This window comes from Parasteatoda tepidariorum, chromosome 10, assembly GCF_982258835.1.
Source record: "Parasteatoda tepidariorum strain Cologne lab strain chromosome 10, Ptep-v5.0, whole genome shotgun sequence".
NCBI lineage: Eukaryota > Metazoa > Arthropoda > Arachnida > Araneae > Theridiidae > Parasteatoda > Parasteatoda tepidariorum.
Window position 1 is genome coordinate 19,161,134 of NC_141764.1, and position 27,124 is coordinate 19,188,257.

The 27,124-nt window shown below is 26.5% G+C and overlaps 1 protein-coding gene across 4 annotated transcripts in view; it reads right to left on the reverse strand.

The window, feature by feature from the left end:
* Positions 1 to 4,649: 4,649 nt before the first annotated feature.
* The window catches only part of LOC107438819 (uncharacterized), a 130,514-nt gene continuing 108,039 nt past the window's right edge, over positions 4,650 to 27,124 (reverse strand). For 2 of the 4 annotated variants that reach the window (XM_087153913.1, XM_087153912.1), the window contains exons 26-31: positions 26,599 to 26,661; positions 18,622 to 18,711; positions 14,306 to 14,439; positions 11,025 to 11,170; positions 8,035 to 8,279; positions 4,650 to 5,888 (exon numbers count right to left, since the gene is read on the reverse strand). In XM_087153913.1, the coding sequence (XP_087010039.1) occupies positions 5,858 to 5,888; positions 8,035 to 8,279; positions 11,025 to 11,170; positions 14,306 to 14,439; positions 18,622 to 18,711; positions 26,599 to 26,661 (709 nt within the window). In that variant the 3' untranslated portion in view covers positions 4,650 to 5,857. The remainder of the gene's footprint in view (positions 5,889 to 8,034; positions 8,280 to 11,024; positions 11,171 to 14,305; positions 14,440 to 18,621; positions 18,712 to 26,598; positions 26,662 to 27,124) is intronic. The other 2 variants (XM_087153915.1, XM_087153914.1) reach the window with 1 other exon arrangement.

Here is a 27,124-nt window from a genome sequence, read left to right on the forward strand (position 1 = left end):
TGGAAAAATAGTGACTCAGTGGAAAATTTATTTAAAAACCCCATATATTTTATACGGGAATTGGGTCTCAATTTGGTTGAAATTTTGATACATTGTACTCATGGGGCCCCAATGTCAAAAACAAACAGATTTCGAGATATGGGGTGTCAAACTTCCATGTCACAAAGGTTTTCAGAGTTATTTCTGTACATTATAATCAGGCAAAAGGTTAGTTTTCTTAAGTCCGTATCTCAAAATCAGTTCATTTTTTGACATTGGGGAGCCCCATGAGGAATTTTGATCAGGAGAATTTTAAGTACAGCATATCAAAATGTCAGCCAAATCGTCTGGGACCAGATTCCCCTGCACGCTTTGTTCACCTACGAATCATTATTTGTTTCGTAGCGGTCAACAGATTGTCCAATCCGAATTCAAAAATATTCAATTGAAATATCCCAAATTGTTTATTATATTAACACGTAAATTTGATTCCACAGATTGAGGTCCCGATTCAACTGTGATGTAATTTAAACTTAATCGTTTTGTTCGATTAAAATAGCAACTTCATCTACAGGTTTGTTTTTTAAATTCCTATTTTATTTTTTGTTAATATAAAACTTTTTGCTTAAAGGGAGTGTTCAGTAATAAGGTAAAAATTAATTTCTATTAATCTTTTATAATTCTGTATTCATTATTTTAATTAAAAATGTTGACTAGGCGCAGTTTTATGAAAATGTTTTAGTAAAATTAAATCTAATTTAATAGTTTATAGTAAGTAATATCACAGTATTAATAGTTGAACTTTGAAAAGTATAAACTTTGAAAAGGATGATAAATGAAAATAAATATTACCTTTTAATTAGAGATGAAGTTAAATTATATCTTAAAAACTTTTATTAATTTTATACTAATGACAAACAAAAAATCCTTATGTAGTAACAAAAAAAAAAAAAAAAAGAATAGACAAGCCAATCATAAAATGTAGAATTTTGAAGAAAAAGGGCAATTTATTCTATTAATCGCTCCTTTTCTTTAAATAAAAAAAATGGTCTGTAGTTTCCAATTTACATTTTTGCTCATAAACGTCCCATCAAGACTTTTTTGTGTAACAAATTATTTAACAGGAAACAGTTTGAAAATTATAACTATCAATTTGAACTATATTCTCATAGGCAAATATTTCCATATTTGCCTATGAGACTTTTTTTCATTAAAGGGAAAAAAAAAAAAAAGACAGCTGTAATTTTTTCTGTTAATTAAGTTTCAATGATTGTAAATTCATAGTAATGGTTTTTGTTTAATCAATCGATTATTGTTAGTCCTAGAGTGAAGTAATGCGCTATTCTTGTTTCCATAGCAGCAAGCGGTCTCAGACGTTGTGGAGGGGGGAGTTCTCATTGTAGACAAACTATATTTGGCTGGTCATGACATGAACCGCTTATTCCTCTCAGCAAGTATATATCAAATTTGCAAGGAGCCAAGTGACTTAATAAGGCCTTTACCACACAACCCGCTAATGTACTATTGTATAATCTTTCCCCAGATTGCAACAAAGCAAGATAGATTCCAAATTATACTTTTATTGATCAAAGATGTTAATGAATAACAACATTTAATTACAATAAGACACATTTTGAAGAACATACATAGTTTAGTTTCATTGTACATATACAAATAAGATATTTATATAAAAATTATTTACACAAAATTACAAGGAGGTGAAGGAAATATAAAACACAAGACAAATCCATTGTTCAAGTTTGATATTTGGCCAACATTTATATACACAAAATTTTAAAAATGAAGCATTGATTGTACTAGAATTTATAGTATTTAGAAAGTATCTTTACAAATATATATATGTACATGGATTGCGTACAACCAGATGTTAAGTGATAAAAATGCAGTTCTCAAAGATTATCTTAAGATAAGAGAGAGGGAGAAAAGAGCCCTTATTAGATCAAATAGTATCTCATATATAAAATGTAGGAAAATGTATGGCATAGTTCATATGGGAACATTCCAATTATTAATTGTAAAATGTGATTAATCTGCATTCGTTTAAATTGTATTGCATTTACAATTATCTTAGCATTTTATTTCAAGCTGGAAAAATAATAAATGCTTTAAAAAGGAAAAGGTTATCTGGGTGACACAGACAAAAAATAAACTATAATATATAGCATTATTATAAATAAGGTTCACATTATAAGGGTTATTATTTACAATACATCAGTAAAAATATAGAATTTATTTCATTTTGTGAAATAACATTTAACAAATTATAACATAAAAAATGTCTATGATAACAGAGTTTTAATTTAAATACATCATTCAAAAAATTCAAGCAGTTTTTCAAAGAAAGCAAAACTTTTCCACTTCATATAGCTCTAAAATGCATACCATTGGTTTAAATTAAGTAAAATTTGAACTGCAAATATTTCATATGATTCAATTTAAATTTTAGTAAAAAATTCTGAAGATAAGTGCAGTTAATTTATTTAACATGCTTTATAAATGTAAATAGTCAGTATCATTATAACAGTTCTGAATAACTAACAAAACATACTGATCACACTTGCAACCAAGCAACACATATATCGCTAATAGTGAAGTCATCTATTCAGGCTTAAACGACTAAATAAATTTAATAAATTTCTATGAGGAAAAAAAAAACTTTTATTATATTAAAAATGAAATAAAAAGCTAGAATGATAATGCTCCATCGCCACAAAGAATAAACATTATTTAATAGAAAATTTTCTAGGCAATTTCTTCATGTTTTTTTGTACAATTTTAGATAGGCAATAACTTCTATTTAACATAAATAAAAGATAATTTTGTTATTAAGCATAACCGTTATGATCTTTATTGATTGGAAAATTTAAATAGATGGTTCATAAAGCATTTAGCAATAGCTTTCAAGTAAACATTGATTAATAAAAATTTTCTGAACAATTTCTTTACTTAAATTTTAGATAAGCTAGAACATAATTGATAGGAATAGTTAGATAAACGGTACTTAAAGCTTATATGAATAGTTTAGTTCCCACACAGTATACATTGTAAAATAGAAATTTCCTTGACAATTTCTTCTTATTGTACTTAATTTTAATAAAAAATAAATTTTATGGCTATTTAATATTTATAAATAAAATAAATTAAAATATAGAGCCCAGTTAACATTAAGATAAATTGTTATAATAAAATTATAGTATGATATGATGCTTCCAAAATTTTAACACACACATCTTACACCAACAAATTTTAAAAAAATTCTCAAAAATTTAGGATATGCACTATTTTTGTTCCTTTTATTAAGATTCTTAATTTAAAGAACAACCAAGCTTTGAAGGATTTGGTATTATAATGTTTTATACAACAACAGTACACATTTTTATTTTTTATATGGCACACTCAGCAGCAGAAACCTTTGTATTGATCTGCAACATCATGGAAAAGACTCTAAAATTTATCTGCAGTGAGTTTGTTGAAATATTTATGTTAAAATGTTGCACTTTATAGGTCTAAAAGTTTTAAAGATTCAGAATGTCTAATATTATTCTACGTTATGAAATAGCTGCAAAACTCAATTGAATTACTCAATTGAAATTACTCCAATGAAATTTTTTGTTGTTGTATGAAATTCATTATAGAAAAAATAAAAATTAACATTAAATTTAAAATGAAAAATATTCTTGGTGACAATTGTTTCTAGCGTATTGAAATAAATCAGTATTACAAATAAAATATTTTTATTTTAATAAAAAAATAATGATCTGTTAAACTAAATAAAAACATTCCAGAACTTATTGTACTAGAAATTAAAAGTTCTACCTCAAATAAGATAATATTGCAATTCAATTGATATGCTAAAACCTAAAACATAATGTAAAGAAAGTTTATCAAATTTTCTGGAACCCTGAAATCAAACATTTTTCCAAAATTCCCCCCCTCACACTTTTAAATTTCTGTCAAAAACCAGCCATAGTATATTATTGCGAGCTCTGCGAGTTAAAATAACAGGAATAATACAAAAGAAAATATTTTTCTAGTTCGTCTTAATTTTGCAACAAGTTTTTTTTTCTTTTTTAATTTTACAAAGTTAAGGTACTTTTTTTGTCTTCTGGGCCAAAATAAATCTACATCGCTTTTCACCGTAGCATGCTATTTCTGCTTCTAAGATGGTAATAAAAAAAAATAAATCTATGTTTACATTTAAAGCATTTTTAAAAGATGATTTTTATTACTCTCTTTTTTAAAATTAATTGGAAAAGGTAACGAAACAGATAAAAACAAACACAGTGTATTTTTATCCACAGAATTTTAGCACAATATATATGAACACAATAATACAAAATTCACAATATTTCAACAGTAATATAAAATATTATTAAACTTAAAAAAAAAAGAAGTTAAAATTGCTCACAAGCATGAAAACTCAACAAAATAATTTAGATAAAAAAAGATAGTACAAAATTAGGAAGTATAAAATAATATAATTTTTAAAAGAAATGAAAACTATCAATTTCAAAATGCATATGTAGGATTCATGCTCAATTTTTAGGGAGAAATTTCCCGACTCTCTCAAACAACAGTTTACAATATAAGCAATAACACATTATATAAGTTAAGAACACATATGATAGTGGGGTTACCAACTTCCATTCTTTTTGAGAAAAATTTTCTAAGTGGTAGCTAAATTTACCTTTGAATGTTTTATTCTTTGTTTCATAAATTTGATTTAAAGTTATTTTTTAAACCACTACATGCAAATGATTAAGAAGAGCATATGGAATGCCACTATGTAAAACTCTCGAGGTAAATTGTGATGGCAAGTCTTCGGATTATCCATAGGGATGTTTCCCAGACCATTGTGCAACTCTAGTGAAACATATATGTACTACAAGAACTACAACTACAACAACTCTTGTGGTAAGGCTTGTTAAATTGTAGGCAATATAACTAAAAAATCTAAAAGCTTCAGTTTTTAACTGTTAACCACCCTGTTAAAACCTAGCAAAAAGCATGGTAGTTGGCAGCCCTGTTAGTGCACAAAACACATTAATAAAACTTTAAAAAGTATGAAAAATAAAAGTTAATGTACATCAATACAAAAACCTTTCTTTAAGCCTTCATTGCCATGGGCAATCAAAAACACAGACATTGAAAAAGTTTTAATTTTTCTCAGGTTTTTGGCAAACATTTTAATTTTTCCAGAAGAGTATGAGCATTGACCAGCAAAAGAACATATAATTTTTTTCTTATTTAAAACTCATTTAAGTAAATAAAATTGCTTCATTGTATGAACTAATTATCACTTAAATTGCTTATAATTACTTATGAGTAGCACTTAAGAGAAAAAAATTAAGTTTAAAGTACTTATGAACAGCATTTAGAGTGACAATTCGAACATTTGAGTAAAACTTAAAAAAAGGACAATTCGATAATTCTTTAAAAAAAAATTTCAATAATAAAAAATAGTTTAATGCATTAATGAACAGCATTTAAAAAATTACCATCACATTGAAAAAGAAAGTAAATAATAGTAAAATTTAAAATGCATATGAGCAGTACTTATAATGAAAAAAAAAATAAAAATTAAGTTCAGAGTACTTATGAGTTGCTTTAACAAGTGACTATTCAACAAAATTTGTAAGAGCATTTAGAAAAAATTGCAATTCAAAGTACTCATGGGCAACACTTAAAAATGACTATTTAAAGGAATATGGCTAAGACTTGAAGCAACAAGAAAAGGACACACGCACACATGATAGTTGGCTTGAAAAAGACATGTCAAACCTTTAAGATCACATAGGAAGGTGAATAATGGCAATTAATAAATATATCACAATGCCAGCAGGCCTTGGTTAAAGTCTTACGATCGCAACCATCCACCGGTACCATTTCTGCAAAAATAAAAGTTAATTTCATTAAAAGGTGCATTATCAAACATTTTATAGCTGAACAGTGTGTTATTAAATTCTAATGCAAGGTTTCTAATTTTTTCTACCTAAATGATCAACCTTCTTTTGGCAGAATTCTGGCATATTAAATGAAGTTCATCAATAATTGTGGCATATAACCAAAGAAAGACTACTAACTATTTTGAAATGATTTAGTGTGAAAAAAATGTTTTTGTCATTTTATCAACAATTGTCTCAAATAAGGTTTAATGACCAAATGATGAATTCGCTGGCCTAAAGCGACATCTTATTTTTGTGTGTAAGCAAAAACTAAATTTTTTGTTATAATGAAAATAGGAAAGAACTGTTATAAATAATGCGATAAGTCAACAGAGAAATAGGTTTCTTTATTTTTGAATTCGGTTATTTTACTTTTTTACTTATGAGAAACTAATCCACACTTTTATAAATGCATATTCTTTTCATAATATATTCAATATCTTTTCAAAAGAACTGTTTTTTTAAATCTTGTTTTTTTTCTCGCTGATATATATATTAATTAAGAGAAATAAATAAATAACCAGCATATTAAACAATGAGTGATTGATTGTATACAAATATAATTACTAGTTTCAAAAATCATTCACTGTCAATCAATATATCACTGCTTAAAAAGAGTCCTAACACTTGGAACCCATGTGACTCTTCTACAGAACTCTAGGTTTTGAGGAATAACTTTAGGGAAGCACTGTTAATCAGACGTATTTGCAACATTATAGATGTTTCAAAATAATCGAGGGATGCCTTACAGGTGGTTAGAATCTGCACACATTAAAACTAACAGTAATGGAAGTAACCTACAATTTAATATATGATTTTGACTTCTACAAATTATTAAAAGTTTACAATAAACACCATTTCTTTAATAACATGCTAATCGGATCATTAGTAATTTTTTAATAAACATTTAAAACATGCAACAATTTAAAACAGGGTATGGCTATGTATGATTTCTAAATATTTGATATATATTTTTTGAATGCTTGGAAAACAATAATTTTCTTAAAAACTTTTTATTGTCAATTAAATATTCTTACTCTTTCTCTGTACATTTATTTCAATTAGTGTGATGTCAAAATTATATAATCTCCTTTTATGCCATCCCTTCTATTTCGTCCTACTAACGAGAGGTGTCAAAATGTGTTTATGTTAATATATTTTACCATTTGTAATTTTAAACACTGTTTTTAGTCAATTTTAAAAATGGCAGTTGCAGTCAGGGTTGGCTTTTTGCCGGCAGAAACTGGTTTTTGCCATGCCAGTGGCAGAAACTGGTTATAACCAGTAAAAACCGGCCAAAACTGGCAGAAACTAAAAATACATCTAGTAATTGCTTAATGACATTTTGTTTAAGTAAACTGAAAAATGTAACTCCATATAACTGTAACAAACTTTTAATTCATTGTTTGTAAATATACATTATTTTGTTTATATTAATTATAAAGAGTGCAGTATATCAAATATTTATATAAAACAAATCGGACCCATTTCCTGAAACTTATTTTTCCTGTCAAGTTTTGACAACTACCCCAGCTGCTACATAGTGGTCCAGTTTTAAAAAATATGCAATAGATGAAAGTTTCACAAATCTTGCTTGTTCCTTGATGGCAATGCCTGCTAGTTTTGCTGAACTTGAGAGAATCTTCTCAAATTTCTCGTTCGTGCATAGGCAAATTGAGAAATTGTTTAGGTTTAGAAACTGCATCAAAACTTGTCTTTTGTTATAGATTACTGCAGAGTGCAAACAATGTAATATTAGATTTTGAATCGTGACAATTTTGTAAATAAATTGTACTTCGTTTAACTTTTAATTGTTTTTTCTATGAATTATTCATTGTATGTCAATCTTAGTACTTACTTTTATGTCATTTTCTGAATTTCTGCCACAAATGTGGCAGAAAAGGGTTTCTGCCATGCCGGTTTTAACTACTTCGGCAGAAACTTGCCAACCTTGGTTGCAGTTAAATTTTTCTAAAACTTTCTGATGTTAAAAATAAATTTTGTGTTTTTTATATATAAACCAGATAAACAATATTGCACTAAAATTTTTTTTTCTTATTTTTTTTTATTTTTATAGTTTCATACTTACACAGCTGGTAAGCTGAAGTCTTGCAGAGCTTGCTTTATAGATGAGAGTATAGATTTATTTTCTTCCCGACAGGTTTCTGAGCACAATACCTGAAGCCTGTTAAGATAAAGATCAAAATTTTCTTTTGATGGTTTCTCATCGAAGTTCGGAAGTTTAATTTGCTCTAGTAATGTTATAAAATTGTTCCTTAAAGATTCGTAATATTCTGTCAAGTTATGATTCTTCTGAGTAAGAGAATGATTGTCCTGAAAATATTACAATAACATGTTACACAATTAAATCATACAATGGTACTCATAACAAGAGAGATGCAAAAAAAAAAAAAAAAAAAAAAAAAAAAAAAAAAGATTGTGATTAAGAAATATAGTGCAACAAAAAAGAAATGGCTACCAGACACCATTTCCCCCCCCCATTGAAAATGTTACAAATATTACGAAACAAATATATGAAATTGTACATTATGAAAATGTATCCTATGCGCATTTTTTTATTTTCTAAAATGATATCGAATTATTATGAATATTTCTTAATACATTTACTAATTACTTTTAATAATTACTTTATTTCATGCTTGTTTCTTAAATTTTCTTCATTTTATAAAATGAACCTTGTAATGTTTACCATATTTTAAGAAATGCTTTAAAAATATGCTTTATAGTATTATAATCAAGATGTTTTTTTTATTCGTTTAAAACTTTTGATTTTTGAAAAAGTGGCCATTGTTAAGAATACTACAAATGGCCACTGTAAATTTTTCTAAGTTTGCCATAAACTTAAAAAAACAGTTTTCAAGGTCCATATTAACAAGAGTTAATTGTATTAACATTTAACAATTCTCCAATCTTAGTAAAAAAAAATTTAGCTTTAATTCAAATTTTTAAATCTTATTATTCTTAATTAAGAGCAACACAATACATCAGTTAACCCTTTCCTTACGGTGTTCCTGGTTGTACCTTCACATGTGGCCCACATGTACCAGCCGTAAACAAAAGGTTAAGTAAATATGAAAATAAAATTAAAAAAGTTCTCAGGTGTTATAGTACATTCCCTTTTTTATTCCCGAGCAAAAATTGCTATATTATTAAAACCGACAACTCATGGCACAATTGGATTGGATCAAAGTTACCAATTTTAAGAAGAGGGTTAAGTAAATAATTTAAACTTTTTTCCAAGCAATTTCTTTAAAAATAAATAAATAAAAAAGATCTAGAACTTTTATACTTTCTAGGTTTTTAGCAAAAATCTAATTTTTTAAGCTAGATTCAGGGATTTTAGTCCCAGAGATTTCGAAGTTCTTCCTAATGCATGTAAAACTTTTATTAAAAACCTTCCATAAGTGTATTAAATTACCAGTAAGGGGTCATCCTCAAAATGATGTCAAGCTAGAAGAGAAAGGGGTAACAAAAAGTGTCACATACAGTACTTTGCTTAAAATAAAAATGCTACAAATCCAACAGATTAAATATTTTTATATCATTTGATTTGTATTTTTTTTAATCTATTTTTATCAAAATAAGTACTTATTCGACCAATATTATTGTTATGGTAACCAGACATGTTTAATAAACAAGAACATGCCATTTGCAGAAAATTAGTTGCTATTGTGGAAAATTTTTTAATATTACTAAAAAGAAGAAATTTTTTTTCTTTCCATTTGCCACTATGTTGTTGTTCACCAGATGGATTGGAACTGGGACCAGTTCCATGGCCCCCTCACTCTCCTGATTTAAGCAGCATTGATTCATTTCTTTGGGATGTACTGTAAAGTAATTTGCATGCAACACCTGTGCATTCTGAAATGGATTTCGTCGGAAGAATCGCCTGTTCTGCTTGAGATATCAAACAAAATCCAGGTATATTTGAACGAGTTTACCAATCCATGGCGTAGGCAATAGGGGAAACGTTGAACATTTTTTGAAACAATTCCATATAATGTACTACCATAGCACATGTAATATCTTTGACAAATAAATATTTTAGATGATCTCAAGTTTGTGTCTATTTGTTTCTTGTACCTGTCACACTGCTTTTTTATTATGTTACTGATCATGGTCTGCTATACAATTCTGAATGCTTATGAATGGTCCCCCACCTTCCCGTAAAGTTTACCCAATAATAACAGAACACTCTGCATATATATATATGAATGAACAGACAATAATTTGAACTTAATGTGAAGAATTAGTGGTAGAAATAATCAGATAAAAATACCATTAAAAAATTAGACCTCAAGTAACAGAAGTAAATTATTCCAATTTATTAAATACTAAAAAATAATAATCTGAAGGAAAAAAAAAAGAGCAGAATTGAGTGGATTTTCCATTGAAAACACTTATAATTAAAAGGGAAACGAAGCTAATGTTCTTTTCAGAAACTATTAATCTTCAACTTCATTGCATCGCATCGAAATTTGTTTTTAACTACTTGTTTTTTTAATCAGCTATTTCAGTGCATTTACTGAAGCAAAAAAGATGTGCAATTATTATCAGAAAAGCAACAAAAAAAAAAAAAAAAAAAAAAAAAAAAAAGAGATGGAATGCACAGAGGATTAAAAGATTAAGTCAATATTTTTTAAGAATTAGATTTTGAAGGAAGACTCATCAATGAATGGAAACTTAAAATAAAAATATAAGTTTTTAATCCTTAAGAGATTATGGCAAAGAATTATTTCACCAAAGTAAATGTTGGTTGTAAAGAATCCAATCTTACTCTTTCAGTCATGCGAATATGGCAAATAATTATTTCACCAAAGTAAATGTTGGTTGCAAAGAATCCAATCTTACTCTTTCAGTCATGCGAATATGGCAAATAATTATTTCACCAAAGTAAATGTTGGTTATAAAGAATCTTACTCTTTCAGTCATGCGAATATGGCAAATAATTATTTCACCAAAGTAAATGTTGGTTATAAAGAATCTTACTCTTTCAGTCATGCGAATATGGCAAATAATTATTTCACCAAAGTAAATGATGGTTGTAAAGAATCTTACTCTTTCAGTCATGCGAATATGCTGCTCCATTTGGGAGATGTCTGTTCTTAATCTAATCATTTCTGATTCTACTTTGGCATTGTATTCCTGCAGCTCTAATATTTCTTCTTCCAAAACCCTTATCTCTTCATCGTTGTCCAGATCACCTATACATAAAGCATTAATATTTCAATAGAGATAACAATCGATTAAAAGATTTATAAAACTGATGGCAATTTAACTTATAATTACAATTTGCAAAACTTTTGCATCATTAGGTTAGATAAATTGGCTTATCATTTCAACTTTGAAATTGTTAAAATATTTAATGTCAACCATGTGGCAGATTACAGTGATATTGTCACAGTAAGTTGCAGAGTACTTGTAGAAAGATTGCTCATACAGGAAACAAAGATTCAATTCATTTGGGAAACAAATTTCTGTTCAATTCAAGATTTTCAGAAACAAAAGTAGAAAAAAAAGAGTAATTTTTCAGTTAAAGATTAATCCCTATAAAAAATTTAGACTTAAATTTCAAAATTAAATAAAAGTTTATTTACTGCTTTATTCTATACATGTAAGCCTTTTTAATAAACATAAAGAATTTCTGCTATTATAAACAGGTTACATATATATTTATAACAAACAAAAATATCTTGCAGAAAGATATAAGAGCTAGTAAGGACTGTCACAGAAAGCTAGATGATATTCTGCCACGGGTAATGGTGATACATTCATAAAAGCAGGAAGTGCCTTAAACCATTTACAACAACTATATAACATTTAAATAATAACAAAATATGTAACAACCTCATTTTTAGTTTATGTTGAGATCCCATTTAAGTTTTATATAAAAAACTGTTAATATAAGTAAAAATTATCATGAGTTACAACTCATTATAGCTAAATTTAGCTAAAGAACAGAGAAACAAGCAATTGATTAAATTTATTTTCAAACAATATGCAAGAGCACCATATTGTAAGGTTCCTCAGTTCACAGGTGATTAATAAATTCTGCAGTTTTATCTGAACGAAAGTGTTGAAAAAAAATCGCAAAAAAGGATTGCAGATACTGAAAAAAAAAAAAAAAAATATTAGAAGACATTTAAAAAAAAAAAAACCTTCATGGATGGCCAACAATATAAACACAGGTGGCTTTAGAGTCTGGGTTATGATTGCTGATTCATTTTCACACCAAAACTTAAAGAATTCACAGTCATGATGCAAATTTTAAGAGATTTATTTATCTATTGCAGAGCAATTCGATTGCAGACTCTGCAATGGAATATTTCTGCATTCAATATTTAGAATGTTATTAAGTGGAAAACAAAATAACTTCCTAAAAAAATAAATCACTGTTGAATCAAATAAATTAACAAACTGATAAATAAATAGACACCAAAAAGATATCAACTCATTCATTTTATTTACTGTTTCTGAGTGTTTTTTTAGTTTAATTTGAGTCTCATGATATGATTAAATATATAAAATTTTGAAAACTCGTACGAATGCTGATATATAATAACTAATTTTAATAACAAAACTTTCTAGAATATTGAGCTTCTTTCTTCTTAGCCTTATTAACATATATATTAGCAAAGGGATATACCAGAAGTTTTCTATGATCTGTTCTAGTTTAAGAAAGCTTGTTGTTGTTTATACGTGGTAAAATCTCCATAAGGCCTTATCGAGGGTCAAAGTAAAAAAACAGGACTTTTGTTGGACAAAAGGCAGGCTTCAAATAATAATATTAATTTGCTCTACTTAGGTAAGTAAGAGGCACATTTTTTTTTACAAAATAATAAGATAATGCACTTTACTTTCATACCAACATTTAATTGTTTATAATCAAGTACTTCCTTAACCAAGTAATTTTAAAGTAAACTTTTAATCATCTTGAAATAAAAATACACTGAATATGCTAAAATAAAGAAATTTAGATTGAAAATCGAAATCTTCTGATTCTTCAAATTGAGTATTTTAAAATCTGGATCATTAGCAGAAAATAGGATGTCTTGCTGGAATCACAATACACAAAAATCAGAACAAAAATTTTAAAGTCGTGACACATAAGGAATGAATATATATATATATATATATATATATATATATATATATATATATATATATATATATATATATATATATATATATATATATATATATATATATATATATATATATATATATATATATATATATATATATATATATATATATATATATATATATATTTATATATATATATATATATATATATATATATATGTAACATAAAAAGCTCTAATTAATCTTTTTATGTTATTCCCTTTCTGTGAATCCTTTTCTTAATTTATTATTCAAAACGAAATGCTCTTTCTAGCACTTTAAAATTCAAATCCTGTCTTTTGATCTATTTTTAGTTCAAGTATGTATTAATTATCACTTTGACGAATATCCCTGTAACTAATTTGAGGGGAAGACTTTTTCCCTCGACCCATTTACAGGGTGCATAGCCAAATTATTCAACAAAAAATAAGCACCTTTTAAGCACTCAAAAAATATTTTTAAGCACTTAAAAAATACTATAACTAGGCAGGGTTGGAAATTTTTTGACAATTGACAGTCTTATCTTGTTTTAACCGTCATTTCAAAGAAAAAAAAAACCCCTTTTGGCATTGTTTTTGACAATTGTCAAAAATCATAAAATTTTGAATCATGCAAAACGAATGGCGTTTTCATACGCTACGGACTGACAATACGCCGAAATAGATTCAGGTTGAATTGAATGAGAACAATGTGAACTGTGTCTTTTTGGATAATCTAAAGTGAAAATCAACATGGTAAAGGAAAAATCTCATTTTGAAAAAGGGAAAATTAAGCACTTTTTAAAAACATCCAATGAAAAAAAGCACCTTCGAGTGCTTTTAAAAAACGAAAATTGAAAATAAACACCTTTAAGCACTTTTCAAAAACGCTATGCACCCTGATTTAACAGACCAATAACAATTACTAAGTTTTCCTTTATTCCCTAAAACGATACATTTTACAGATTTACTTTGCAAGATTTATCTACCCTTTTTATTGAGGAGCAGAATGATTTCGTGTCCACTTTGATAACTGCTCTCTGATAACTGTTACTAAATGAATTTTGTACCCTCTTTTCCTACCTAAGATCTATTTTTATCCTTCCACTTGGCAACAACATTATACATATTTATATATATATATATATTTTGTGTCAATAATCCCCTCGAATAATTGCCACACAACAAACAGATTGAAAAAAAATATCAGATTCTTGGTTTACAAATGCTAAATACCATTTTTGTCTGGATCATCGGTTGATAATCTTTGCCTTTTAACCGGTTGAAATACTTTGGTAGCTTTTGCCTCAGGAGGATATGTTATGTAACTTCCATTAGACACAGGGCTACCATCATTGGATGATGAAGATCTAAAATACATAAAATGAACATTCTAATGAAATGTCACTTCACAAATTTTTAAAAATCAAAACTACATAGCTAGAGAGGAAACAATCCAGTAGATTTTACGAAATAATGCAAATTTCATGATAAATGTATTAAATATTTTACGCATGGGGAATTTTAGGGATTTTTATAGTCATCAAAATAGAAAATCTGCAATATTTTTCAGTCATGATTGACATCAATAGTAATTAAAAAATTTCATTTTCGGTGAAATCTCAACTGTAATCTTAACACTGGAAAAAAAGTTACACAACTTACTTTATGTATTAAGAATAAATAGCCATAAATAGTAAAATAATTTTAATTTTACATCGAAAAATCAATACTGTTTCTATAAATGTTTTAATCTTTGGTATGATCTTATGTATTAGGTTAGGTACTAGGAAGATATTTATATAACTACTGATCAAAGTCTGCAATCAAGCAAAAACACACTAAAAAGTGTAAGTATTTATCTTTTTGATAAGGTAACTAAAATATACAACACTTGAGAATCTTAGTTTGTTACATATAAGCTGTTAAAAATTAAACATTCTTGTTGAATTTAAGAGCACTTTATAAATCAATTGAGTCAGTTTTTTTTGTTGCCTTTTTCCTTGTCATTTGTTACTATTAATTTTTTTAATTCTATTACTTAATATTTTTTTTTTTTACTTTTTAACGATAAATTCATTCAGGGTGGTTAATAATTTTCAGAAAAAAATAATATATATATTTCCTGACTTTTCTAGACTGATTTCTGCAACCTGATAAAGAGTTTCTCTGATTTTTGTTACAAGTAGCATGTATTTTATTATTAATTTTTCAGTTTTTGATAAGGTAACTAAAATATACAACACTTGAGATCTTAGTTTGTTACATATAAGCTGTTAAAAATTAAACATTCTTGTTGAATTCAAGAGCACTTTATAAATCAATTGAGTCAGTTTTTTTTTTTTGCCTTTTTCCTTGTCATTTGATGTTACTATTCATTTTTTTAATTCTATTACTTAATATATTTTTTTTTTTTTACTTTTTAACGATAAATTCATTCAGGGTGGTTAATAATTTTCAGAAAAAAATAATATATATGTATTTCCTGACTTTTCTAGACTGATTTCTAAAACCTGATAAAGAGTTTCTCTGATTTTTGTTACAAGTAGCATGCATTTTATTATTAATTTTTCAGTTACAACATATTCTTGTATATAAAATATATGACAAAACATTTACCGTAGATCCCAGTGTTTAAGTCGACTTTTCAAACCAATAAAATTGTATGAAAATCAGGGGATCAACTTAAGGAAAGGAAATTAAGGGGATAAGGAAAGTCAGATACATTGATGCATTATAAACAATGAGCTACATAGGAATAACTCTGTATCTATTTATCCCCTTTAAATCTTTTTTCTTTAATATGTTATAATAATTTTGTATTTTCTCTCACTATTATTTTCCTTCGATATAAAAGTTTTTTTTAGAAACAATACTTTAAATTATGTTCAGAAAAAAAAAAGATTAAGAAAATTGATTTAGTTACAATATTTTTAAGATCAGAAAAATTTAAGATTACATTTTTTTTTACTCTTTCCAATTTCAGAAATTTTTTTAATTGTTTTTTTCAGCTGTCAACTTATACACTCCTCATACCTGAAATTCACTACTTTGTATTTAAAAATAGGAGGTAGACAGGAATATATGGTATACAAGCGTTTGAATTGCAAATACTAAGTAATTTTTTTTTAACAAACATTATTAGCTAATAGACTTGTGGGTACTTCAAATTAATCCATTTTTCCTGACTTTTTAGATATTTTAATCAAATTCCCTGACTTTATCCTAATTTGCTTGTTTAAGAACAAAATTAAAATTTAATGTAGTTCTGGAACATAAATATTTCAAATTTGAAAAAAATCAAAAAGAATCTGTGAAATTAATTATATATTTTTTCGCCTGTTTTTTAATAATGATATATTTTTATTCCATTTCAAAAAATTTGAATGATATATTTATATGGATTTAACAATTTAAAATGCAGTGATAAAGTTTGAAACTTATTGTTATGATTCATTTCTAATAATACTTCTATTATAATTGTATTCAGAAAATGTAACTATTCTTAAAAAGTTGTTGAAGTATCTTTAAACATATTATATAAATATACATATATTATACAAATGGGCCTAGCTAGGAAATAAATATAAGCACAGGAGGAACTCCAGGCAGCCATTTTATTTAACCTAATCTCAGAAAAAATTCTGGAGAAAAGTGACAGTAAAATGAGTGCTTTTTTTATACACATAAATAGAGATATCACAAACTATAAAGGGAAAACTTCTTATTATTAAGTGTTTGAATTTTGCTAATCATAGGAAAAATAGTTGTTAATAATGAGAGAATTCAGACAAAAAATTAATATAAAAATATTTGTGAGAGATTTTTATATCAATGTATATCTGCTTTCACAGGATTGCCATTCAAATCTGTAGAAAAAATTCCCTGTGTTTTCCCTGAACATATTATACAGAATATATTAAGAGGAAAAACATAATCACTGTACTCTTGAATGAGCTGTATTGGGCTAACTATACTAGTTATAATTTCTGAGAAACCTTAGAGAACAGCTGAACCAGAGTTGGCAAGTTTTTGACACATAACGGTTTTAATCGTCATGTCAAAAACTCCTCTGTCAAAAACCCATAGTTTTGGTAAAACTGTATTTTTATTTGAGTTTAACTGCTTATAATTTAAAATTCATTTTTGGGAAATAAAATTAGAAAAAAAGTTGTTATAAGATATTTAAGAACAGATTCTTGCATTTTCCCAACATGATTATATCAAAACATACTACATATTTGAAGTAAAATATTAGGATGCTAAACAAAATTTTCAACATTTCCAAGCATCATTTTGTTTGGCATATTACATTACTGAAGAATGTCAAGATTGATTACGTTCATTCATAAAATCTTGCTTTGAGAAACACATGTACACATAAAAAGAAAGCCTCATAAAATAAACTTTTCTTATCAATTTTGTTTTCAATATCTTACACAGAAATGAGACACGAAAAAGCGTGGGAAATCCTTTTAGAGTTTCCTTGCAACATTGCAATAGCCTTTTATTATCATTATTCTCAATGATCTAGAATCCTCATTATTCTCGAATTTTGGATTCATCTATACTAACTCAGAAATCGACTGAGCAATGAAAAATGCGCAAAATTAGTCACTTGCTATCGTATGCTTCGGCACAGTGACCCCGGCTACTGAAATTGTAATTTTGTTTGTAATTAAGTTTTGTTTAATGTGCTTTTTCAACTGAATAAAAGTTTTTAACTTGACAAAATAGCAGTAATTCTTGACTTAGAGTTTGTTAGTAGTTACAAGTTTTGACAATTTTGTTTAGCTTATTTCTAATATTTGAGAAATGCCAAATTTTAAATTCTTCTTTTTAGTTCTTGAATTTATTAAAAGTTCCAAGCTTTTTGCTTGTTTGTTTATTTCCAACAATTAAGAAGTGTTAATCTTTGAATCTTTTACAAATCAAGCTATAATGATGAAAGTAAGTATCACTATTTTCAATAAGTATATTACAATATTTGCGTATGAATGTATACCCTTCTATAAGAATACATGTATATAGTTGCAAAATCTATAGCAATCATTTACAACATTCATTTATAAAGGCAATTATGTGAAAATAATATATTGTCCGCTATATGCCATAAATTAAAGAAAAAATAGGTCTATGATGGTTTTTACCGGTAAAAACACAGTTTTCACCACTGTTATTATCAAAAACCAGTTTTTGACGGCAAAAATCCAACCCTGAGCTGAACATACTTAAAAAAAAATACTATAGTAAATGAAATAGTTTAAAATAGCTGAAATATCATCCTTGAATATCCCACTTTGAGTGGTTACTCTTTTTTTAAAAGACGAAAATTAGAAACAAAATTCCCTGCATTTTCCTTGTTATTTTAGGTGATTTTTAAATTCCCTGCAATTTTGAGGTTTTCCCTGTGGAGTGGCAACCCTGTTTCAATAATAAAAAACAAAAATGTATTTATAAAAAATAAATTGGATATTTTTCGATTTTTTTAATTTAAAATAAAAATAATCCAGAAAGCCATGTGTAATCTTTGTATGTACAATAATACTCACGCATTGGAATCTATTCTGATGGATCTTCCATCCAGAGACATTACTTCATAACGGAATTTCCCTTTATTGGCAATAGGACAACCAGAAGCACTGAAAAGGGTTAATAAAATTGTTGTAATATCTGACATCCAATTGAATCAATATTAGGCTTATCATACACTGAGGAAGAGTCTTTCTAAAGTGGAAAAAATGTTACTGCAAACCCAAGTAGAAGAAACTCTTTGTCAAACAATTTATAGTATGAAACTTAGTTTAAATAATAGTAACAATTTCCAAGATATTCAAAAAAAAAAGTTATAAGAATGAAAAAATTACAATAAAAAATAATGATTTTCTTTAGAAATTAAAACAACTGCATTTTCTTTCAAAAATTGAATATTGTTTACAATTTCAAAAAAAAAAAAAAAAAAAAAAAGAAGAAGAAAGAATAAAAGATCATGGAAAATTCGCAAAGCGGATAATTGAACTGTGGATAATCTGGAGTTTACTGAGTGCGTGTGTGTATATATATATATAAAAAGAAGAAAAAATTCATTTCCAATTCTAAGATAATATGAGTAGTTAAAATTTTGAACATGACCTGTTATTTATTCACTTCTACCAGCATGAATAAGAGACCTGCATAAAAATAAAATCCCATTAAAATATTTTTTTTCTTCAATTCAAGACTCTCTCACCTAAATAAATAAATTGCTAACATTTTAAAAATAACTTGTGTTTGCTCTTCATGGAATTGATCAATTGAAAAATAATTGTATTAGTTATCTTTAGATAATTTATTTTTGTCCAGTTTCATCTAGTGCCCTGCGAAGAAAAAAAAAATTCCAATCTAAGTCCCAAATTTGGGTGTGACAAATTATTCCCGAATCAATTTTTGATTTTAAAATTATCTGATTTTCACTGTTTAAGTTGCAATCTCCAACGTTTTTAAGTGTTTTGTAGCATAAGCTAATTTTAATTAATTATTAAGAACTAAAGTGCTTTACTTGAAAAAAAAAAGTTTCTTCCCATTTGAAAGAATTTTATTTTGGGTAAAAACTGAGGTTAATGTTTATTTTTTCTAACTCATAGACCTTTGTGAATGTATATATTCCTTTTCAATACAACTGTTTTTCTTTATCTAATGAACTTGTTCAAAGTCATGTTTATTTCTGGTTCTTAGTCTTGCTCAACGAATTAGGTTTCTGGAATGTAACAATAATAATAATAAAAAAAAAAACAGTTTAAAGTCCTTGTGCGAGTAATTAATATAGAATATAAAAAGATAGCTGTTTTAGTGTACAAAAACATTTTGATGGAAAATGTACAATAACAAGTACTCGGCCCTTTGGTTAACAAACAGAATACAGAGAGTGTTAACAAGTACAGCCTAGAGTTTCATAATACTAAATAATAATTTGTTATCTATAAAAACACATTTCAGATGGACTTCAAAAACTATGACTGTTTTAACTAAGTGAGCAAAATTTAATTTTAAAAAGAATTTCTTTAATTATTTAGCACATTAAATGCAAACTTTAAGAACTTTTACATAACAAAATATTTAATAAAAAATATTCCTCTAGTTGAAACATTTCAGTACAATGAGAAATGTTTAATATTAAGTGTAATTGACAAAAGCTACATATGGAATTCAAGACATTAAATCATCATTAAATAATTAAAAATTAAAGTTTTTGTACTTTTTTTTTTTTTTTTTTACAAAATACTAAAATTAAAGAAATAGAATTCCAATAAGGCAAAGGTGCAAAAGGGGGCAATAAAATAGCAAATTATAACAAGATATTTATTAATGGTTTTTTTAAAAATTTATTTCTAAAAAAAGTTGGTAAAACATTATATTTTGATGCTACACAATTAAAAATTTGTAGCAAACAAATCCATAGCATGTTCAATGCAGGTAATAAAATATAATGTACATAAAAAAAAAAGAATTAAAAAAGTAAACATTTGAAATGTATTAATCTATTCAACTGTTATCCACATATCTTAATAAATATGTTAAGATCTGCAGAAATGTAATATAACTGCTTAATAGCCTTAGAATTTTAAGAATTAAGAGTAGAGAAATATAAACAAGATGATGTTAGAATTTATGAGGAAAAATATTAGTTTATTTTTATTAGTTTAGTTACCAAGATATTAAATTAGGCAAAAATGATTTTTTTAAACAAAATTCTTTTGAACTTGGATTAAAATGAAAGTTAAAATGGAAAATTAGATGGCAAATTATTTTGAATGACAATTTCCCACCACCGAGAAAATCCTAACCGAAAGGTGGACAGTGAACTAATAGACATAAAATTAAACTATGAGATATTCATTGTTTTTTAATTAATAATAAGTTAAAAGACATTTATAACTGGAGCATTAACCTCTTGAATAAGCTATAAAGATATTCTGCTACTTCTTAAAATGTTAGTAAAGTTACTTTTCAATACATCTAAATTTTCATTTTTAAAATGTTCAAATCTTACATCATGATTTGTATTAAACTGTAATTCATCTTAACTTGATTTAAGAACAAAACATCATAATTTATGAATCTCAAACCATCAGCATTATTTTTATTTGTAGGGAATTGCATTATAAGTAAGAATTTGTGAATATTACAAACAATTCCTACAATATGTTTGATTTCAAATCAGGGGAGGTGCCAGATAACAAGATATATGAAGGCCCCATTTGAATTATGGAATTATTGAATTTGATGGAATTATAGTCAGGGTGCGTAGCCAAATCATTCAACAAAAAATAAGAACATTTTAAGAACTTTTCAAGCACTCAAAAAATATTTTTAAGAACTTTAAAAAAAATATAATTAAGCAGGGTTGGAAAGTTTTTGACAATTGACGGCTTTATCTTGTTTTAACTGTCATGTTCAAGAGCCTTTTGGCATTGTTTTTGACAATTGTCAAAAATCATGAAATTTTGAATAATGTAAAACGAGTGGCGTTTGCATACGCTACAAACTGATAATGCGCCGGAATAGAATGGGGTTGAATTTAATTGTAAAAATGTTGAATAGAACAATGTGAATTGCATCTTTTTGTATAATTCTAAGCAAAAATCAACATAGTAAAAGATAAATCTCATTTTGAGAGGGAAGTTTAAGCACTTTTAAAAAACACCCAATTAAAAAAGTACTTTAAGGGCTTTTAAAAAAGCAAATCGAAAATAAGCACCTTTAATCACTTTAAAAACGCTATGCACGCTGATTGTCTGCTGACTATTCCATCGTTATTCATTTTGAGTTATAGAACTTCAAAGTCTAAAAGACCTATTGTTTTTGCTTTGTCTGATTTATGGTGCCCTCTGTTTTGCAGCAGAAATAAGCAAAAGGTGTACTTTTAAAATAAGATAGGAATGGCTTGTATGAACATGATGGCAAGCCTAACTACATTTTTTTTAAAATATCAAGTAGGCCCATTATTCACACAAAGCCTTCATATAATTGGGATCTTAAATAATAGTATTAAAAGCCTATAATAAAAAACTAGATTTTATATAATTGTAGAAACCCTGTTCTTATCTGTTCCTTTGTTGTACAAGCATTAAAATTTGTTTTTAAAACTTTGCCCATGGAATAAAAGTAGAACTAATTTGGAAATTTTAGTTATATCATAAATATTTTTTATATTTTACAGTTAATAATAAATTTTAGTTAAGTAGATAAATTAATAATGTAATTAAATAGGAAGAAATATAGAAGCAGATACAAAGTAATAGTATCAGAGAAAAATTAAATTGATAAAAATAACAGGCAAAGAATGCATTCACACTGATCATGCAGGAAAAGAAAAACAGTGAAAACAGTTATTTTTAAAGAATAAATGATAACATTAATGGTAATAGAAAATTTTAAAGGATAAAATACATCAAAATTGAGTAAGAATTGAACATCAATAATATGAAATATGATTTCGTTGAAAACAGCAATGCTGAGAGGTTATTGAAATGCAGGTATTGACATACAAGGATAATAGTTGATGTTTAGAAACATATAATATAAAAATAAATAAAAGAAAGTTCTGAAATGATGAAATTTTATTTTGATGTTATGATACTATAATGAATGAGAGAGCAAACAAGACATTTTTATTGAATATGAACTTAATATAGTGAATTTATTTTTAATCAAGCAAAATTAAATTTTGTAAGATTAAATAAAAACTTCATTAAAAATTTGATTAAAAACATTAATTTTGATGCATAATGCCTAAAACCAATAAAATGATACAAGTTTAAAACAGTGAATAAATTATGTGCACATTAAAATTATAGATATTATGAAAATGCATAAATTAAAATCTGATTTATAAATCTTTTAGCAAAACAAAAAACAATATATATATATATATAGATATACATGGTTAGCAGAAACGAGTAACTAGACTTTACATACTTTTTTGACACATCTTACAATACACGAAATTAAAAAAACGCCAAAATTTTTTGTTGCAAATGTTTAATGCAAGAGCTTTTTGTTATATGACTAACACATAATCTGTAATCAAGCTCGTTCTACACATTTTCACACTGTCGATGGTTTCTAATGTTAAACAAATGACAGGTGCATAATGATGCATATTCATATTGGAGCGATATTGAGCCAATTTTGAGTCCAACTGAGGCCCAAGGTAAAATTGTTGCTAAGGATATTTTGAATTTTCCCACCCTGTCTGCATCACTTTGACAGTTGAGTTTGGTCGGGAGAGGAAGTGCATCTCAATCATATGGCCACCACATCATATGCCATGCAATTATTTTATGAGGTTATCATGAGAACATTATTTATGAGCAACCTATGCTCAAAACATTGTAAAAACTTAAAGGATGCATTTTTTCAGCATTAGAAACCACTAAATGTATGGGAGAAGCTTTATTAGATTACATGTTTGTCATGTAATAAAAAGGTTATACAACATTTGCAAGATACATTTTTTGTTGTTGATTTTCTTTACTTTTATGTGTAATAGTTTTAAAAACATAAATATTTAAAATATTGTTTTTCATTCACAGCTAACACTGTACATTCATGCATACCAGTTAAGTATGTAATACAAACAAAACTATTTTAAAAGGGTAAAACAATAAAAATTGTGATTTTAGGTGAAAATAGTGTATAAAACTGTACTATAAAATATTAATAATGATTAATTTAGGATGAATCTAATGATAAAGATTAGTATGGTATTTATGTATTATTTACATATTTTTATTTATTAATGATACAAATTATTACAAAAAAATAGTTGGTCTATAGTATCATAACTTAAAACAGAAAATATTAATTTTATAGGTTAATTAAAAAAACAAATAATTTTTTATTTGTGTTATAGGTATTAAAAATAAATGCTTTGGCATCAAACAGTATTTGATGAATAAGATTTCATTCTGATGATAATAAATCACGACTTATAGCTAGTAGTATAACTTTGAAATTTAAGATATGTTGACTAATCTTAAAGATAACCAATTATCATATTATTACTTAAAATTTAAAATGTACCCTTTTGATGATTAAATTAACAGTAATTATAAGTTTAACCTTCCATTAATCGTGCACTACTAACATATTTTTTCAACACAATAAATTAATCATAATTATGTTATTTTATGTATTCATGTGTAAGAAAGTTTCAAACTAAGCAACAAAATATTTTACATTAAAAAACTAAAATGCAGATAAAATTTACGTCATCTAAAGCTAGCCAGATCATTGGCGTTTCTCGTAACCTTGGAAGCTATCAGCTAAAGGTGATTTGAAACTATTTTTTAAAAAAAAAATATGTTAAAACTTTGAAATAGATCAGTTGAAACTTTGCTTCAATTTAATGTACAAAACTTAAAATTTTTTATTAACTTCTAAGATTTGCTTATATTATATAAATAGTATAATATTATTTTCTGAACTTGGTCTTTTAATTTTTAAAACAAATTGACAGTGTTCATTTTACACTAAAGAATAATGAAATTATTGTTTGACACAAAAACTGAACTTACAACGAACCTAAAAACCAAACTAAACAGCAACCATGTCTTAATTTTTTCAAGCCTACCTATTAAACACGCATGAATTTCTTGAAAACAATTCAGTTTTACATCAACGGTAAAATCTCACTCTCAGTTGGACATCTCTCCTCACAGTCATTTTTCCAATTTATCAGCTTTCTATAAGTGGCAATAACATGATTTGGCAATGACCATTCACAAACAGAACTCAATGCAAATGATGATTTAATCCATCAGAGAACAGACAGTATTATAAATATATAACTCAAATTTATGCTCAATAAATATGTCCTCGAATGATTTCTTCAATAAAAAATGTGTTATAAAACTTCCTTGTAAATTATAAAACTTGTAAACTTGCAAATTATAAAACTTCAGTCAGTAAAAGTAAAATTTCCTTTTTGGCAATAAATGTTAATATTCTGAAAACGCTGCCACAATTCTTTTGCAAAATATTTGACCAACTCTTCTCAGATAATGTATTTTTTCATATTGATCACTAGCCAGATTATTGGCGTTTCTTGTAACCTTTGCAGCTATCAGCCAAAGGTGATTTCAAAGTTCTTTTTTTTAAACTATCAGTCCCTGCTGCATAGAAAACAAATGCTTAAAACTTAATTGCCATTCTTCTAAAGAGAATTTCTTCATTGAGTACACTTTCTGGTTCTAAGTATGTCTGTTCTAGAGTATTTCAGGGTAAATTTTTCAAACACAGATAGATTTTTTTATTGAAAATTACTATTCTAAGTCCTTTTAATAAAAATAAAACATACTTTTACTTTTAACACCTATATTTTAACTTAACTAATAAATTGAATTATTTAATAAAAAAAAGTTTGAAAGGTCTACAATTAAAATTTTTATATTTTTTAAAAAATACTTAATTCTCTAGATAGTTAGCTGATTGATTAATATTTTAAAGCTCTGAGTAGAGCTAAATGTTGTTAATTCAATTAAAGTTATCAGAATAATAAAATTTTTCATAAAATAATTAATTAGTCAAAAATGCACGATTATAATAGTGCTACTTAAATAAAATTTACATAAACATGAAATAAACAGGTTATATAAAATATATTAATGTCATTAACATTATTAATAGAAAATATAATTTTAGGAAAAATGAAAAAGACACATTTAAGAAAGTCAATAAAAAATATTTGTTAAATGAAAATTAAAGAGAAAAGTAAACAAAGAAAACCAGTAAATAATAAGAAGGCTATTATAGACATTACATAATATCTAATTTCAATTCCATATTTTCTTTGCAATTTTCCCAATAAATTTTTTTAATTACTAGTTCAAAATAAAATGTAATTAATTCATTTATTTCAAAGAAATTATAATACTTTTTTTAAACACAAGGAATGTTAAGAAAAAAAACTTAATATAGCTTATTCAAGAGCCACTAATGAATAGATTTGTTACATGTCCACAGGCATTTTGTGGTGATGAGAAATCATTTTCATGGCAAACAAACTTAATATTTTAGATAGTTAGTGCCAATTATTATAGATTATAATATAAATAACAATGCCATATTAGGTGTGAAAAAAAAAATTCTGTAGTCACGCAACAAATCTATACGGTTATGAATACGAAGGCAAGGAAGTTTTTCATTTAGTCGGCAGATTTTGAAGCAAACTCTAAATTTTTTGGATTGGATCACTATTTTCTAAAAATTTGCATCATTCAAATAACTATTTAGATATAAAAAAAAAACTTAACTTTTAAAAAGAAAAAAAATCAGTTCAAACTTTTGACTAATAGGGTATATTCACTGCTTGATACCAAAGAGTATAATGAAACATTTAGGGAGAAAAATGACAGAAGTTATTTTTGAATTATCGCGTACACAAGGCATGCGAATAAAATAGAGAAAAAAAAATGGATTTTTAAGATGCAATATAAGATGGAAAACAGGAAACAGCATGAGCCAATATTTTTGCTTATTAGAAATACCTTCGGTGAGATTGAAATTTTCTTGTAATATGTCCGCTACCATCACAGCCAGGGACGGGACAGCTAATAGTAGAATGCGTAGCTATTAGTATGCTACAGAAAATTTGTAAGTACTCTTAATTGTTATCTTAATTCAGTTTTAGGAACCCAAAGAGTACTGATTGATGATAAAAACATTTCTTAATGTAAGTACTCCTAATTGCGATCTTAATTTAGTTGTAGGAATCCAAAGAATATTGATTGATGATCGAAATGTAAATACTCCTAATTGCAATCTTAATTTAGTTTAAGGAACCCTAAGAGTACCGAATGATAAAAAAAATTTCTAAATGAAAGTATCCCTAATTGCATTCTTAATTTAGTTTTAGGAACCCAAAGCATACTGATTGATGATAAAAAATTTCTTAATGTACATAATTCTGATTGCAATCTTAATTTAGTTTTAGGAACACAAAGAGTACCGGTTGATGATAATATTAAAAGATTCCCTAATAGAATAATGCCTAAATATTTTTATATTGCAATA